Source organism: Olea europaea, chromosome 15, assembly GCF_002742605.1.
Source record: "Olea europaea var. sylvestris chromosome 15, O_europaea_v1, whole genome shotgun sequence".
In the NCBI taxonomy this organism is placed as follows: Eukaryota; Viridiplantae; Streptophyta; class Magnoliopsida; order Lamiales; family Oleaceae; genus Olea; species Olea europaea.
The window spans coordinates 30156887-30171790 of NC_036251.1; the positions used below are offsets into that span (position 1 = coordinate 30156887).

The window sequence follows — 14904 nt, forward strand, 5'->3', positions numbered from 1 at the left end:
GTGAAGTGTTTCTCAAATAAGGAATAAGATGTGGAAAAAATGAACCTGGTGGAGTTCCAAATGTGACATCAATTCCCCGGTTTGATTTTCAAGACTCCAGCTCCAAGATGTGAGCATGAAGTATACTTTAGTCCTCCCTTAAACAAGAAATAAGGAGAGAAGATAACGAGAATTTTTGTCTCTTTGCAGCAAGTATAATTATAAGGAGAGAAGATACGCGAATTTTTCTCTCTTTGCAGCAAGTGAAGTAATTCGTCAAACTCCATAGAATGGTAGAAAGATTTCGACGAAAGCGTAAGACGGTGCCCCTGTAAAGATGTAGCTGTTGATCCTATCTAGAATCCCACCTGTTTTGTGAGTTATCATTAGAATGAATCTGTCTGAATATCAAAACTTGACACATACACACAAGATATACCCATCCTAACAAATAATTCTTAATGAGTCTAGACCTCCTTGATCATAAAAGAAAACGACAACATTGCAGAACCATGTTAAACCCAATAATGATCATCTAATTAGAATCCATCATACAGGTCAAAATTGGTCATATGTTAAGTTTATTTGCTAAAATTACTATTGTTTGATGAATTCGTTTCATAAAGTTGTCCAAGCATGCCACATAGTCATGTCATACATGTTCAGAATGCAGAAAACTTCACCAAGCCTCTCTCTGAGACAGTGTCCAGATTGTTACGCCTTTCGTGTAGGTCGAAACTTACCCGACAAGGAATTTCGCTACCTTAAGATCATTATAGTTATGACTGCCGGTTAAGTGTAGGCATGTGACCTAGGATAAGGGGATGAAACTTGCAACTAGACCCAGGTCAGGACAGTGATCAAGTCTACCACATGACACGTAAAAATAGTTAAGATATAGAGACATTACCATGTCCGGGTATGAGGGATCCTGAATCTTTGACCCCTGCATCACGCTTGATCATGGATTCGGTTAAGTCGCCAAAAAGATAACCAAAGTAGTTCAGAAACCCAAATGCTACAGCACTACCAACCATCCAAGAGAAATATATAAATTGATGCAAATGGAAACTTCCAAAGAACAATTTTGAAATTTAGCTAAAAACATAGAATCGTTTAATTCTTCTGAACCCTAGATGGAATGCTGGAATATCATGTGATGGGGATAAAACTATGTACCTTAGGACAGATGTAGGCCAGCCTAGGGTTTTTGCTAATACTAAAGAGGTTGATATACAACCACCTAATCCCGCCAGAGCTCCCTCCCATGTCTTTTTTGGACTAATACAAGTCAAAGGTGTCCGAGCAAAAGCCTGCAATTGAATTCCTATTACGGCTCATTTATCCAGAAAACAGTCATCTAAATTTGTTGTATGATCACAAACAGGGATGGAAACATGAAATAAGGAAGTTATGGGAGTTAATTGCCATTAGGAAGTACAATAAGTAACTGAAATAGATGCTCAGATACTCAGCAGATATCTTATTCATTCATAAAAGTTAACAGCCTGAGAAGGTTCGATTGGTCAAAATGAATTTCTAGACCTCTACAAAGTTATATAGAACTATAGAAGTAGCATAGATTTTTTCACCAGATTTTCAGCCTTAAATTTAAACATGAGGACATTACCTTAGCCTTGGAAACTGTTACAAATATATACATGACTATTGAAATCCAAAGAAACAATAATAGCAGCATCAAAGATACTACTAAACCCAAAGTCTTCGTATTTATCTCTTTTATCGTCAATGTATTCTACTAACACTATTCCTCATGCCACTGTAGTAACAATCCAGTAGTTCTGGTTATGATGGGCAATTAATTATTAGTGGACATCATGTTTGATTAATGAGAAAGTAAGTTGACATTATATACTACATGAGGACATTAATGTTGTGTCATTGAATAATAAAAACAAATATTGATGACCATGTAAGTTCCAAAGTACCCTTGCATTATGAGTCTCCTTTTTCTTTAAGTGAGAATGTTCCTAGCAGTAAAGGAGGGGAAGAATTTTTTGTCTATAAAACATTCTCCAGCAATTTAATGCTACCCACACCCAGGAACGTCATAATGGACGCCATAGTAGCACACTTTGCACTTCGCACGTACCACTCGCGCAGAGGCGCCAAGGAGCCTTCAGGTTTTCCTAATGGAATTGCGTGTGACACCAACATGTTGGCAAGTGGCAGATTGTGAGCAGCACAGTGACCGTGGAAAGTCAAAAGTAATATGGAATTAAGGTGGCAATTCATGTAATTGTAGCGCCTACATTAAAAGTCAAACCATCAGCTGGTTAGCTAAAATATATGTAATTGGTCAGTTGGGAGGATAATGATTGGATGCATATGAATAAAGGACGTGACTTATTGGATATGTTAGCTAGGCACATCAAAGAGATGCAGTGCTTATCTAATGTATGCAGTCTGGACCGTCAGATCATGTCTCATTCAAACAAGTGCGGTCAGACAACTCTAATTGCTCTGTGTCGAAAGATGCAACATTCCAAAATGGATACAAGAATACCAATAGTATACATTCCCCCATTCAATTCTGGCATCCAAAAATCAATTCTCTTATGTATTTTTGTACAGGCCCTGAAAATGGTATGCTATTACTTTTACTTTATATAGTTCAATTCTTTTAAGCCTTCGAGTCTTCTAGTTCACCCTGATCGAGAAGCACATGATCAAAGCCTGATTCGCATTTAAAGGTGTATTGTTCTTGGAAGAACTGCAGTATATTGGGAGCCAGCCCGCACATCTATTTTCCAGTTAGCAAGGGGAACGGAATATGTCTACAGATATTTCCTATGTGAATTCCTAATTTTATGCATAATTATTTTCTTTTATTTTTTTCTTTTCTCCCATTCACACTCCAACTGAGGACTACCATTTTTACTAGCCTACAGCAATTCAGAGAAACAAAAGTCTCCTACATCACTCATGAACTTCCAGAATTTAGTATAACAACTTTTTTCTTCTCGAGAGTATTGACACCTAAATAGAACAAAATAATGAGTAAACACATAAAGCTCAATGCTGAAATGTATAAAATTAAGGGGGATAGGCAAAAAAAATAATCGCATTTCGCAATATTAGGCATTACCTCATCAATTTTTTCAACGTCGTTAATTCCCTCCGCTCTGGCCGTGGCGGTGATCAACAGGGTGTGTGAGTTTGATCGATGTACCCCGTGGAAAATCTATAAACGCCTGGAGGGCCATCACTGTCAAATATAACTAAAGCTTAAATCACGGTAATCGGATTGGTTCAAATTGAGAATTGTCGAAGAGAAAGGACGTTTATGAGCGAGGAGAACATATAGAGTTGAGAGATAGCGGGATTGAATTGATTCTACCCAATTCTACTATTATTTGTGGAGCCATTAATGGATTTTTTTCGTGAGACGAGGGAATTAAGACCCGTTTGCAAGCCTTTTTTTTTTTTTTTCATTATTATTTATTTTATTTTATTTTGGGTAAAGAACGAGCGTTTGAATGATATTTTGGTTAAAGAACGAATGTTTGAGTCTCCGTAAGGAATATCTTTCCTACTTATTCATTGAAATATGATCATTCCACTCGATCACATCATATCAATAAGGCCGACTTTCATTCTTACTCGATGAATGTATCTTACCGTCAATTACATGTGAATTAATAATTTTTGTACTTTTTAAATTTTAATCACAAAACAAAAAAAAAAATAATAATAATAATAATAAATCACTTCACATAATATCTACCAAACAAGGACTTACCACTCGAGTTCAACTTCTCCTCATATTTTGGTTAAAGAACGAATGTTTGAGTCTCCGAAAGGAATATCTTTCCTACTTATTCATTGAAATATGATCGTTCCACTCGATCACATCAGATCAATAAGGCCGACTTTCATTCTTACTCGATGAATGTATCTTACCGTCAATTACATGTGAATTAATAATTTTTGTACTTTTTAAATTTTAATCACAAAACAAAAAAATAATAATAATAATAATAAATCACTTCACATAATATCTACCAAACAAGGACTTACCACTCGAGTTCAACTTCTCCTCACATCACCTTGTACAATTGAAAACATTTTGTTGAACAAACCATTTACAAGCACTTAATTTCTCTCGTCTCGAAATTTGTTTTGTTGCGTAAATGAAATCGAGCACTTGTGCTTATGGTCCGACCGATCAAGCATTCTAAATTATAATTTTACAGAATATCACAAATATTTAACTTGCTGGCAACATGTAAACCTTAAAAGGGGGGAAATGTGAGTAATTCATCATTTTGACCCAAATTCAAATGGCAATATCATCAGGGAATTGGTATAGGTGAAAGGAGTGAATTATATCAGATTCTGGCAAATTGAGTGGTGGCAGAGAAAAGTGGCTGTAAGTAGAACTTCCTCTTCTAATTTCTTGCATAGTCAACAGGGCTGCAACTGTATTCCTGAAAATTCCCTCTCCAGGCACTGTTATTACTTCTCTTTCAGCATTAAGCATCCCTTCTGCTTCCGAGGCAGCGGCCGGGAATACCGTATCTATGATGCATTCACACTCTTTGACGAGCTTCGAAATGAGATCGGTTGTGAAAAATGGTTGTTCGAGGACCTTTTGGATAAATCGCAAGCGCAAAAAACCACCTGTTCGTTTATCGTACTTCTTCACTATCTTGGCCAGCCCTGCGATATTTTCTCCAGGTTATAGAATTTAATAGCTTAAACTTTTAGACGAGATAAAAGAGTTTACCGGTGTAATTGATGTTGCTGTAATTGATTAGGAGAACCATTTCTCCATGAAAATTGACAATGTCTTTTCTGATTTTCCTCATCTCTTCTTCGTATTCAAATTCTGATGGTTTAGTCCCATTTGGTCCCCATGTATCAATCACTCCATCAATCCTCTGTTGCAATTCCTGCATTAATTATTCATCAAAACCAACTATGAAATCGACTTTTGTCTTCTCATTACGAGGCTTATATACTGTGGCAGAGCCAGCATCCGACAAGCTATAACGGTCACCCGTACTAACTTCACCAAAAAATTTTCTCATATATTGAGTGGCCGCTCGATGGTCACTAGAGCAACCGTCAAGCGTTGACGTGGGCTTTGTCAAAAATTGTAAGTTTGATTGCTGAGGTGGCAAGGTAGACATGTTTTATTCTACCCGTCATGAGCAAGTGAGCATTTATATATATATCTCATTTTTTTGTGTACTAAACATGCTATTGAAACTAAATATGCTGATTATTAAAGAAACGTGATTTTGATCGTTTCTATTGTATAGTCTCTATCAGTAAAGCCAATTGTATTGTCGGAGAAAACTAAGCAATTTCATAGGATATCCTCTTGTGAAGGGATGTTTGGCCCCAAAACATAGGAAATATAGGACCCACAATCTACATAATCTATTTTGATATTAGTCTCAAAATTACTAGATGCTTTATCCTTAATCTCAACAATAATATCTTTGGGGTCAAGTAAATGTGTAATTTTATATTTGTTCGAAAGCATTTTCAAGCTCAATCAAACATGTTGACTGTCGAAACTCGAAACGATTATTCATATGATGTGCATGTGTTAAACATGACACCAGCGTTCATTTGAGCCTGGATTGAACTCTCCAACTTTCCATAATTTCCACCTTTCACGATTCACTATAGTCATGTGAACAATTACGACATCACATTATAAACACTACGTAAATTTACTTTTAAGTTATTCATGTTACCAAACATAAATCTGAGAAAGTAAATTTAACTAGTGGGAGGATGAATACCTTATGGCGAATAATGAAATCCTCTTCCTGCTCCATGAAGAAGGCATTAAATTTTTCGATCTCATTGTTCAAGCAGTACATAAACTCCTCCTTGTCGGCCTTCAACAATGGTGGAGATGGAGTAGAAGAAATCAATCTTACAAGTTTCTTCAATTCCTTGTACGTCAAATATTTATCCCGCCAATCCGGCAAACTCTGTTCAATTTGCCGCTTCAATCTCTTCCCGAACTTCATCGGAGTACTGGAATTGAAGAAAGTGTGTAGTGAAGGCAAGCAATGGAGTGGGGGTAGGTTTTATTGGGTAAAAAAGATGGAATATTTACAAGGGATATGCTTGCTTGGCGTGATGAAGTTGCTGTTAAAAATAAAAAAGAAAGGGTATAAAAGGGAAGTTTGAGCAGTGAGAAATGGAGAATTCCCAGCATATTCGATTAACATATCACCCAAATCAATGACACCGACTGAATTAATTTAAATTAGGTGCTACACCTACACTGCTAGTTAGTTGGGGACCCAAATTGAAATATCAAACGAAAATATTTTAAATATTTACTATCCAAATTCATACCTAGCATAATAAAATATTTTTTTATTAATAAAGTGGATACATCTTACCGAATTCATGAAAATAATTCGTATAATTTACTTGAAATACGATTAGGATAAATATATATACTATTGGAAGCCATTGTTTGAGTTTCATTTTTTTTTTAAAATTCATTTATCCTCACATATATTTTATCAATAAAATAATTTGCAAGTATTCTCTAAAAATATTATTTTTTGACAAATTTATTGAACTGGGAGCATATATTTAGTTAAAAATAATAATTTATTTAACTTGGGATATTGGAAAAAGGAGATTCTTTCTGCTTAGAATCTTCCTCACATCCCATCTCCTGTTCTGGTAAGAGGCCAACTGTGAGAATGGGGTTCGTTAATATGGACTGGGCCCCACCCCCAGAATTTTTTGGCGTACAAACTTGCATTAGACTCCACTTCTCTTTCGTTGGAGTTTTATGGATGCCTTTATATGACAACGGTGTTAATTATTTTGAACGTATTAATTTTATGAACTAAAACCATTTTACCTTTTTTACATGCCAAAAGTAGCTAAATTTTAATTGTGACTGAATAAAACTCGCTCGATTAAACCTTTCATAAATTCTTCCAAATGGAGACACTACTTTTGTGATCTTTTAAAATTGTTTAACGGAAAGATATCATAATAATTAGAATCGTAGATTGATGAAAAATAAGAAAAAGTTTTTAATTTACTCGTAATATTATTTTATTTTAATGAAAAATATGTGGTTAAAAAGAAGAGAGAAAAATATATCTTTATAGAAATGAGAATCATACAGAGCCTCGATAAACCTTATTAACAAATAGTTATACAGATTTGGTTTTAAAGAAAAAATTACACAGTCATCTTCCATAAGAAAAATCATTAAATGAAGTTATTTGGCTCTAAAACTCGACAAGTTCCGACTTAGTTCTTGTGAAAAAATGTGAACAACGATTATTTAAAATAAACAACTTAGGGTATGTTTAATTGCGAAGATGAAATTTGGGTGAAAAGAAAATAAATTCCAAGAAATTGAATTACCTAAAAATTATTTTTCTGAGAATTGTAAATCATTGTATTTGATTGATATAATTTTCCACGTGAAAAATGTTGAAGTAAAAATTTTTTTAGTGTTCGTTTGACTTTGTTTTACATGAAAATTGTCAATTTAAGGAATATCCACTTCTACCATTGTTCTTAGAATTTGTTTCCATTACCAACAAAAAAAAATCAAAAAATCATCTATATTTTGATATTCGTTTGGCTTTGTTTTACAGAAAAATTGTCAATTTCAGGGATGTCCTCTTTTACAATTGTTCCTCGAATTTGTTCACATTGCCAACAAATTAAAAAAAAAAAAAAAAAAAGGTGGAAAACCAAAAATCATCTAACCCCTAGGAAAATAAAAGGTGAAAAATCACGCTTTAAGATGTTGTACCTAGAAATTCATGAAAAATCAATTCCCTGAAAATTTTTGTCAATCAAACAGGTCAAAATTGGAAGTTGGAATTCAAATTCCAAATTCCATGAAAAATTTCGTGCAATCAAACGAGGCCTTAGAGATGTTTCCAGAGGAATAATTCCTACACTATGTTCCAAATCCAATGCACTATCATTATTCCCTTGCTGATTTAAATAAGAACTCCATTTTATTCTGATCAAACTTAATATAAATAATATAATTATCAAACATCAAAAGCTACAAATTACTCACAATTGAACTATACATGATTAGCACAACCACTGTCCATAAATATTTCATCTTGGTGTGCCGAGCCAGCCATGAACGAACCTTCTAAGCAAGAGAGAGATCACTGATTGGGTGATTTCTAACCTGTGCTTCTTTGCTAAACCTCCATTGATATCTTCAACCACACAACCCTATCAGGGAAAATAAGATATTATGACACAAATGTAGGAACTTCCATTTTCCTAAAAAACTTCGGTAACATACCTTGTTTCGCGTCTTCAATCTGTCAAATCATATAATTTCACCGGGACGGGATGCGTCTTTCAACAGATGACAGTACATCAGGTGCATGGCCATCATCACAACGTCGTCTTCCCTCCGTAAAATCCACGCAATTTGCTCTTGCTCAATATATGTCCCGTGCAATTCAGTCGTTATAGAAAAGCAGGCACTCAAGGCTACAATAAAAGGGACAAAGAGCGACAACAAAGGAACTAAATGATTGATCCCACCATTCCACTCTGCACGTCTTTATTCCCTGTCGAAGCTATCCAAAATAATGTTCGCTTTCCAAAAGGAAAAAATTCTTAAACCCCACTGCCCCAATATCCTCAACATGGCCGATCCTCATCTCTGGCAAACCACCATTGGTAAGATTGTACCTTAGCAAACCTTTAACCACTAACCACTTCCTGAGATTGTAATTCCAGATGCAACCACCACCTACATTGACAACAAGCAGAATGGCAATCCCAGGCTTTCTAGGTCTCTCAGAGAGAAAAACTATGCCAATCATCCAATTTTTTATCATTTCCCATAAAAATTAAACAAAGATGAGCCCTTTCATTATTTCCAAAATCTTCACTCTTTCACTTTTCTTGATTCTCTCTCCCTGGAGTAAGATTGGAATCTCTAATCAGGTTTATCAATCATCGCTGATTTTATATTAAACAGGCATATAACCTTGTTATTGTTTAATTTTCATCGTCGTCTTATTTATATCTCTGTTTTGTACCATCACTGATCCAAGCATCAGCTTGGTTTTGATGATTCTAATGAAAAGAAGATGATGCTGGAGATGTTCTTGGGAGTTCTATGGGAAGAAATTTTAGATATTAAGGGACATTCCAAAGGTCGTGCTAGGTTGGGTGTGGGCAGCAGTTCTAAGATGTTTACTCTCAGAGACCTCACCAGGTACCTTAATATTCAAAATCATTGTTCTAATAATTAGGACCCCCCATCAAATGACCAATGCTCGGAACAATCTTAGGAAGTAATCCACAGGGGGGCCTAGCAAGTGTCTCATCATCGGGAAAGCACATGAGTTCACTCTGCAACATTGAATAAGCATCTGCAAATGCCTGCACCACGCAATTGCATTCAATAAAACCAAGCTAACATCAACAGCTGAAAATCATAGTGCAAAATATCAGGAAAGAGATAGAATCTTCCCATCTGAGCAAAGCTACCCTGCTAAAAATTAAAATTTGAATAATATCAATTGGCCATGAGAGTGAACAGAAAACACGAATCAGCCCCAAGAGTTCAAGAGGCCGAGATGAGAACAATAGCTGACCCAATTTTCAACATCAATAAGAAATATCATGACCTATAAATACTTGAGATAACATAAATTTTATGGCAGAGAAGTCTCTCAGTACATAACTCCCCTCGTATAGATAACAGAAAATAGTGATCCATGCACGCATTAAATGGACATTCAGGAAGAGAGTCAAAAGTCTCACAGATATGTCCAAATGGATTTGTGCACATCAGAACAATATACTCTCTGATCAATACGGACGTGGATATTCACCAGCTAGCGGAATTTTACAAATAACTAGATGTTCAATGAATTCAAATACAAGCTATTAAATTGACAAGAAGATGGATTGGCCCACTCTTAATTTAAATGTCGAGTTCCAAAAACCTTTCTTTCAAATGAAGTTACAATTTTTTTTTGCTTAAATCTTTGAAGAGGAATTCAATATGGGATAAATTTGGGAAGTACAGAAATGAAAGGAACCACAATATTAGGACAAAAATTAACTTCCTCAATTTAATTCTTTCGATGAGCAAATAAAAAATGTTCAGTTTATGATTATCAGCTGACCTTGATACATTGATGTATGCGAAAACAGTTTCGTCCAACATTATTTGTTGGAAAAAGAGGATCATCAACGTAAAGTGGGTCGATACTGCAAAAGTTATGCAGTTAGGTAAAAAGAAAACAGTGAAACCTCATGAAATATAGATCAATATGAACAAATCAACAAAAATTTTTATTTACCTGCACCCTCGTTCCCTAGTTAGGTATACCCCACTTCCCTGTACTGATATACGCATTTGACGAGAGTCAAAGACATTCCTGAAGTAAAATGGTTCGAATCGTCAATTAAGGCTGGGAATTTCCTCTAAATATGAAGGTAGATAGTAAATGAATAGTAATAGACTAGAAATGTAGTTTTGACTAATCCGTCAATAAATTAAATGGAGGATAGCGTTTCGTTCTGGTATTTTTTGATGATACCTTAGTGTTCAGCCATAATGAAGAGGAGCATAATGAGCATCTGAGGAGTGTATTGCAGGTGTTATCCCAACATCAATTGTATGCAAATCGAAAAAAATGTAGTTTCAGGTAGTTAGAAGTAGAGTATCTCGGGCACATCATTTCCCATCATGGAGTAGCGGCGGACAGGTCAAAAATTCAAGCCACAGTAGATTGGCTGAGCCCTAGTTCATTAAGGGAGTTGAGGGGATATTTAGGGTTGACTGGGCACTGCTGAGCCCTAGTTCATTAAGGGAGTTGAGGGGATATTTAGGGTTGACTGGGCACTACCGTCGCTTTGTTAAGGATTATGGCAAGTTGGCGTGGGCTTTAACAGAACAATTGCGCAAGGGTTTTTTTTTTTTCTTTTTTTTTTTTCCGTGTTTCAACTCCATCGCATTTTTTAGTCATGCTCTTAATCCGAAAGGGAGAATAAAATCAGCATATGAACGGGAGCTGATGGCCATCGTGTTTGCCGTCCAAAAGTGGAGACATTACCTGCTGGGACAAAAGTTTTTTGTTTGGATTGACCAAAAAAGTTTGAAATTTCTAATGGAGCAACGGGAGGTAAATCCTGATTATCAAAAGTGGTTAATGAAATTGATGGGGTATCAGTTTGAAATTCAATATCGCCCAGGGAGTGAAAATAAAGCAGCTGATGCAGTGAAAATAAAGCAGCTGATGCACTATCCCGAGTGAGTTCTTCAGCCGAATTAATGGCAATACTAGTCCCGGCAGTGATACAATTGGAGGTCTTAACAGAGGAGGTAAGGGCAGACCCACAGTTGCAAGGGATCATTCAAGATATCATCCGAGATCCTTCCAGCAGGCCAGATTATACGATAATACATGGTCAATTACTATTCAAACGAAGGTTGTTATTACCAAAAGGATCAAAATTAATTCCCATGATGTTGCAAGAGGGACATGACAGCAAATTAGCGAGGCACTCTGGATTTTTGAAGACCTACAAACGAATTGCAGCAAGTGTTTACTGGGAGGGAATGAAATCAGATATAAGCAAGTATGTCAGTTAGTGTGCCGTTTGTCAGCAAAACAAGTATAGTGCCCTATCCCCGGGGGGGCTGTTACAACCCCTAGCTATCCCGAATCGGGTCTGGGAAGATATTGGCATGGATTTCCTAGAGGGGCTGCTTAAATCTGGAAATATGGACACCATTCTGGTGGTTGTTGATCGACTGAGTAAATACGGGCACTTTATGGGGCTCAAACATCCTTTTACAGCGGCTAGTGTGGGGTTAGTTTTCATTAAAGAAGTGGTACGGCTCCATGGAATACCTCATTCCATCGTCTCAGATCCAGACAAGGTTTTTGTGAGCCATTTTTGGGAGGAGTTATTTCGGTTGCAAAAAACTAAGCTCCGCCGAAGTACAGCTTATCACCCTGAGTCTGATGAGCAGACAGAGGTATTAAACCGCACTATAGAAACTTATCTTCGTTGCTTTGCCTCAGTGCGGCCAAAATCTTAGTTCAGTTGGTTGCCATGGGCGAAATTGTGGTACAACACATCCTTTCATATAGCTACCAAAACTACTCCTTTTCAAATTGTATATGGGAGAGAACCCCCAGCCTTAGTAAGGATCGAGAAGGGATCCAATTAAAGGCACAACTACTCAGAGCTCAAGCTAAAATGAAGAACATAGCTGATGCTAAACGCCGAGATATCCAGTTCCAGATAGAGGATTTGGTATACTTGAAAATCAGACCTAAACATCGAGATGTCCAGTTCCAGATTGGGGATTTGTTATACTCGAAAATCAAACCCCATCGCTAGAAAACATTGGTAGCTAAAAGTAACGAGAAATTGGGTCTAAGATTCTATGGTCCATTTGCTGTTGAGAAGAGGGTTGGACCTGTGGCATATAAACTGTCACTACCATCTACTTGTAGCGTTCGTCCGGTTTTTCACATATCACAGTTGCACAAAGCAATGGGAGCAACACAAGCTATGGAGGAAGTACCCAGCCAATTGAATGAGGAGTTGGAAATGTTGGTGGAACCTGAAGCAGTGCTTGGGGTACGACCCGGATTCGGTCACAACATTAGAGGGCTTGATGTATTAATTCAATGGAAAGGGCTACCACCACTTGAAGCAACTTGGGAATCCTATGACTTGTTAAAACAACAGATTCCGTCCTTTCACCTTGAGGACAAGCTGAGTCTTGTTGGGGGGAATAATGTAAGACCAGCAATACAAATTACTTATCAAAGGCACAGGGGTAGCAAGGGAAATGCACAAGAAGAGAGACAACATGCACAGTTACATGAGTTGGTTGGGGAAGGAACGGTCTAGAAGACAAGCAACCTATAAATAAAGGAACGGAGCTACAGTTGAGTAGGCAGAAATTGGTTATCAGTAGGAGAGTAGTGGACCTCTCGAATGTTCACATCTATATCCTTGTTATTTTCTTCATTTAATCAGTTCCTTGTATTTCAGATGTCATTCGTATAACAGATCTTTCACCAGTGTAATTCCAGTTCATTAATGAAATTTAGTTCTCATTTATCCTAAGAGTGCGTTGGGTAAACTGTCATTATACCAGGTACATATCAGGTTTCAATTGTCATGTTGTCTTCTATCCACATAAGAAAATGAGTCTGATGCTCATAAAGTGTGCTCATTTGTATCGGAGTAGGAAAGGTTTTCAAACATCTTTTGCAGGATGAACAGTACACGAGTACGATACGTAGCATGATCGGATAGTGATTGCTAGGTAGGCTCCAATTATTAACTACACAAGCACTCCCCTGATGAGACACCTAGTAGAACTGAGACGAGTACTGTTCAATACACAAAATTTTGTATTATATTCTAAGAAGCCAAAATATAACACATTACTCAACTCTATTGCTTCAGTTGCAGGACTCTTTCTCATTTTATAGACCAGGTAACAGACCAGAGGGAACCTCAGCAAGGGAAAGTCTCTGCCTCATTGCCAGGCACAATTTTAGTTGCTCAATGTCCTACTAGGCACAATATATGTAAATTGTACGTCATGCTAGACTATACTTCATATATCCTATTAAACGTAGTCTATGTTCGATTTAGCTGAAAAAGTTGATAAAAATCTAAATCAAAGTAAGCAATTAATTTTTACCATACATTTCATTGGACCCACAAGTTTTATCAAATTTTCAACCACACATTTAATTAATTTTTATCAAAATCTACTAAAAATCTAAATTTTAGCAGAACCAAACAGAGCTAAAGTATTTTGTGGACATTTTTTTGCCACAAAAGAAACTAAATGAGGAAATAACAGTAAATAGTAAGACAATAAAGATTACTTCTAAACATGTTTTCATACATTCTGATGACAATTTGACATGCACTCTGTCTTGGAGAATATGGGAGAAATGAAGAACACAATGAACTGTGAGAGACAGATAAAAGAAGTGGAGTTGTAACTCTCCTAGAGGCATCAAAGATGGCCAGCCCATCCCGTCCAAAGAGACGAACATTCAACTTCTGATTCCAGCTGCTCAGCGTTTTTTAATTTTCATTTTTTTTTTTTCCTCTCTCCAGAAAATTACCCCACCCCACCCCCATCAGCCCACCAAAAAAAAGTCAAAAACTGTTGGACCTAGGTGCCTTCAGGTCTGGCACAAGCCATGCCACCTAGTAATCATAGAAAAGAAAGTAAGGAAGGAAAACTTATAAAGCAAACATGGATATTATTTTTAACACTGCCATAATATCGCTAACATAATAACATGGGTAACTTGTCCTCTCTCCAGAAAATTACCCCACCCCACCCCCATCAGCCCACCAAAAAAAAGTCAAAAACTGTTGGACCTAGGTGCCTTCAGGTCTGGCACAAGCCATGCCACCTAGTAATCATAGAAAAGAAAGGAAGGAAGGAAAACTTATAAAGCAAACATGGATATTATTTTTAACACTGCCATAATATCGCTAACATAATAACATGGGTAACTTGAAACCACAATAGACAATGACAATTAGAAACATGCACATTAGAAGGTTATAATTAGTTACTATCATACTTGATTGATAGGCCGGCCATGATGGTGCTCATGCTGCAGAAAACGTGTGATTAACAGTATCTGTCCAACAAAGAATAAGTAAGAAAATCAGCAAGTTCAGATCTTTAAAAAATTTAGTAATAGAAAAGTTCATCAAAAAGTCAAAATGAAGATGAAAACTGAAAGAGATGTCACCACTCTGCAGCTTTCACGTGATCATATATCAAAGGAATAAAAAATCACAAATAATAAACTGATAGGGAAATAAAGGCACAGTGTATATATATATATATATTTATTTATTTATTTATTTTTTTCACTCTTGAAGCATTCA

At 36.4% G+C, this 14904-nt stretch overlaps 3 protein-coding genes across 8 annotated transcripts; all 3 read right to left on the reverse strand.

Moving 5' to 3' along the window:
• Positions 1–206: 206 nt before the first annotated feature.
• Positions 207–3462, reverse strand: LOC111410842 (phosphatidate cytidylyltransferase 4, chloroplastic-like). 5 transcript variants are annotated; one of them, XR_002705770.1, is made up of 4 exons: positions 3089–3462; positions 1159–2248; positions 890–1005; positions 207–347 (listed from the first exon to the last, which is right to left on the reverse strand). XR_002705770.1 is itself a non-coding variant. In XM_023041416.1 (4 exons), exons 1-4 carry the CDS (start codon positions 3091–3093, stop codon positions 256–258), a joined length of 369 nt encoding a protein of 122 aa, XP_022897184.1. In that variant the 5' UTR covers positions 3094–3455; the 3' UTR covers positions 207–255. The 5 variants fall into 5 exon arrangements, 1 of the variants encoding a protein (XP_022897184.1); XR_002705772.1 differs by having other exon boundaries at positions 890–1292; positions 2093–2248; positions 3089–3459; XR_002705771.1 differs by having other exon boundaries at positions 890–1292; positions 1929–2248; positions 3089–3459.
• Positions 3463–4023: 561 nt separating this feature from the next.
• On the reverse strand, positions 4024–6160 carry LOC111410843 (SPX domain-containing protein 3-like). Its single transcript, XM_023041418.1, has 3 exons — positions 5760–6160; positions 4730–4895; positions 4024–4662 (listed from the first exon to the last, which is right to left on the reverse strand). The coding sequence occupies exons 1-3, from the start codon at positions 5991–5993 to the stop codon at positions 4280–4282; spliced, it is 783 nt and encodes a 260-aa protein (XP_022897186.1). The 5' UTR covers positions 5994–6160; the 3' UTR covers positions 4024–4279.
• Positions 6161–7954: 1794 nt separating this feature from the next.
• On the reverse strand, positions 7955–14847 carry LOC111410845. 2 transcript variants are annotated; one of them, XR_002705774.1, is made up of 5 exons: positions 14592–14828; positions 10308–10385; positions 10131–10215; positions 8282–9424; positions 7955–8208 (listed from the first exon to the last, which is right to left on the reverse strand). XR_002705774.1 is itself a non-coding variant. In XM_023041420.1 (5 exons), the coding sequence occupies exons 1-4, from the start codon at positions 14621–14623 to the stop codon at positions 9238–9240; spliced, it is 336 nt and encodes a 111-aa protein (XP_022897188.1). In that variant the 5' UTR covers positions 14624–14847; the 3' UTR covers positions 7955–8208; positions 8282–9237. The 2 variants fall into 2 exon arrangements, 1 of the variants encoding a protein (XP_022897188.1); XM_023041420.1 differs by having other exon boundaries at positions 8282–9378; positions 14592–14847.
• Between the last annotated feature and the right edge of the window lie 57 nt (positions 14848–14904).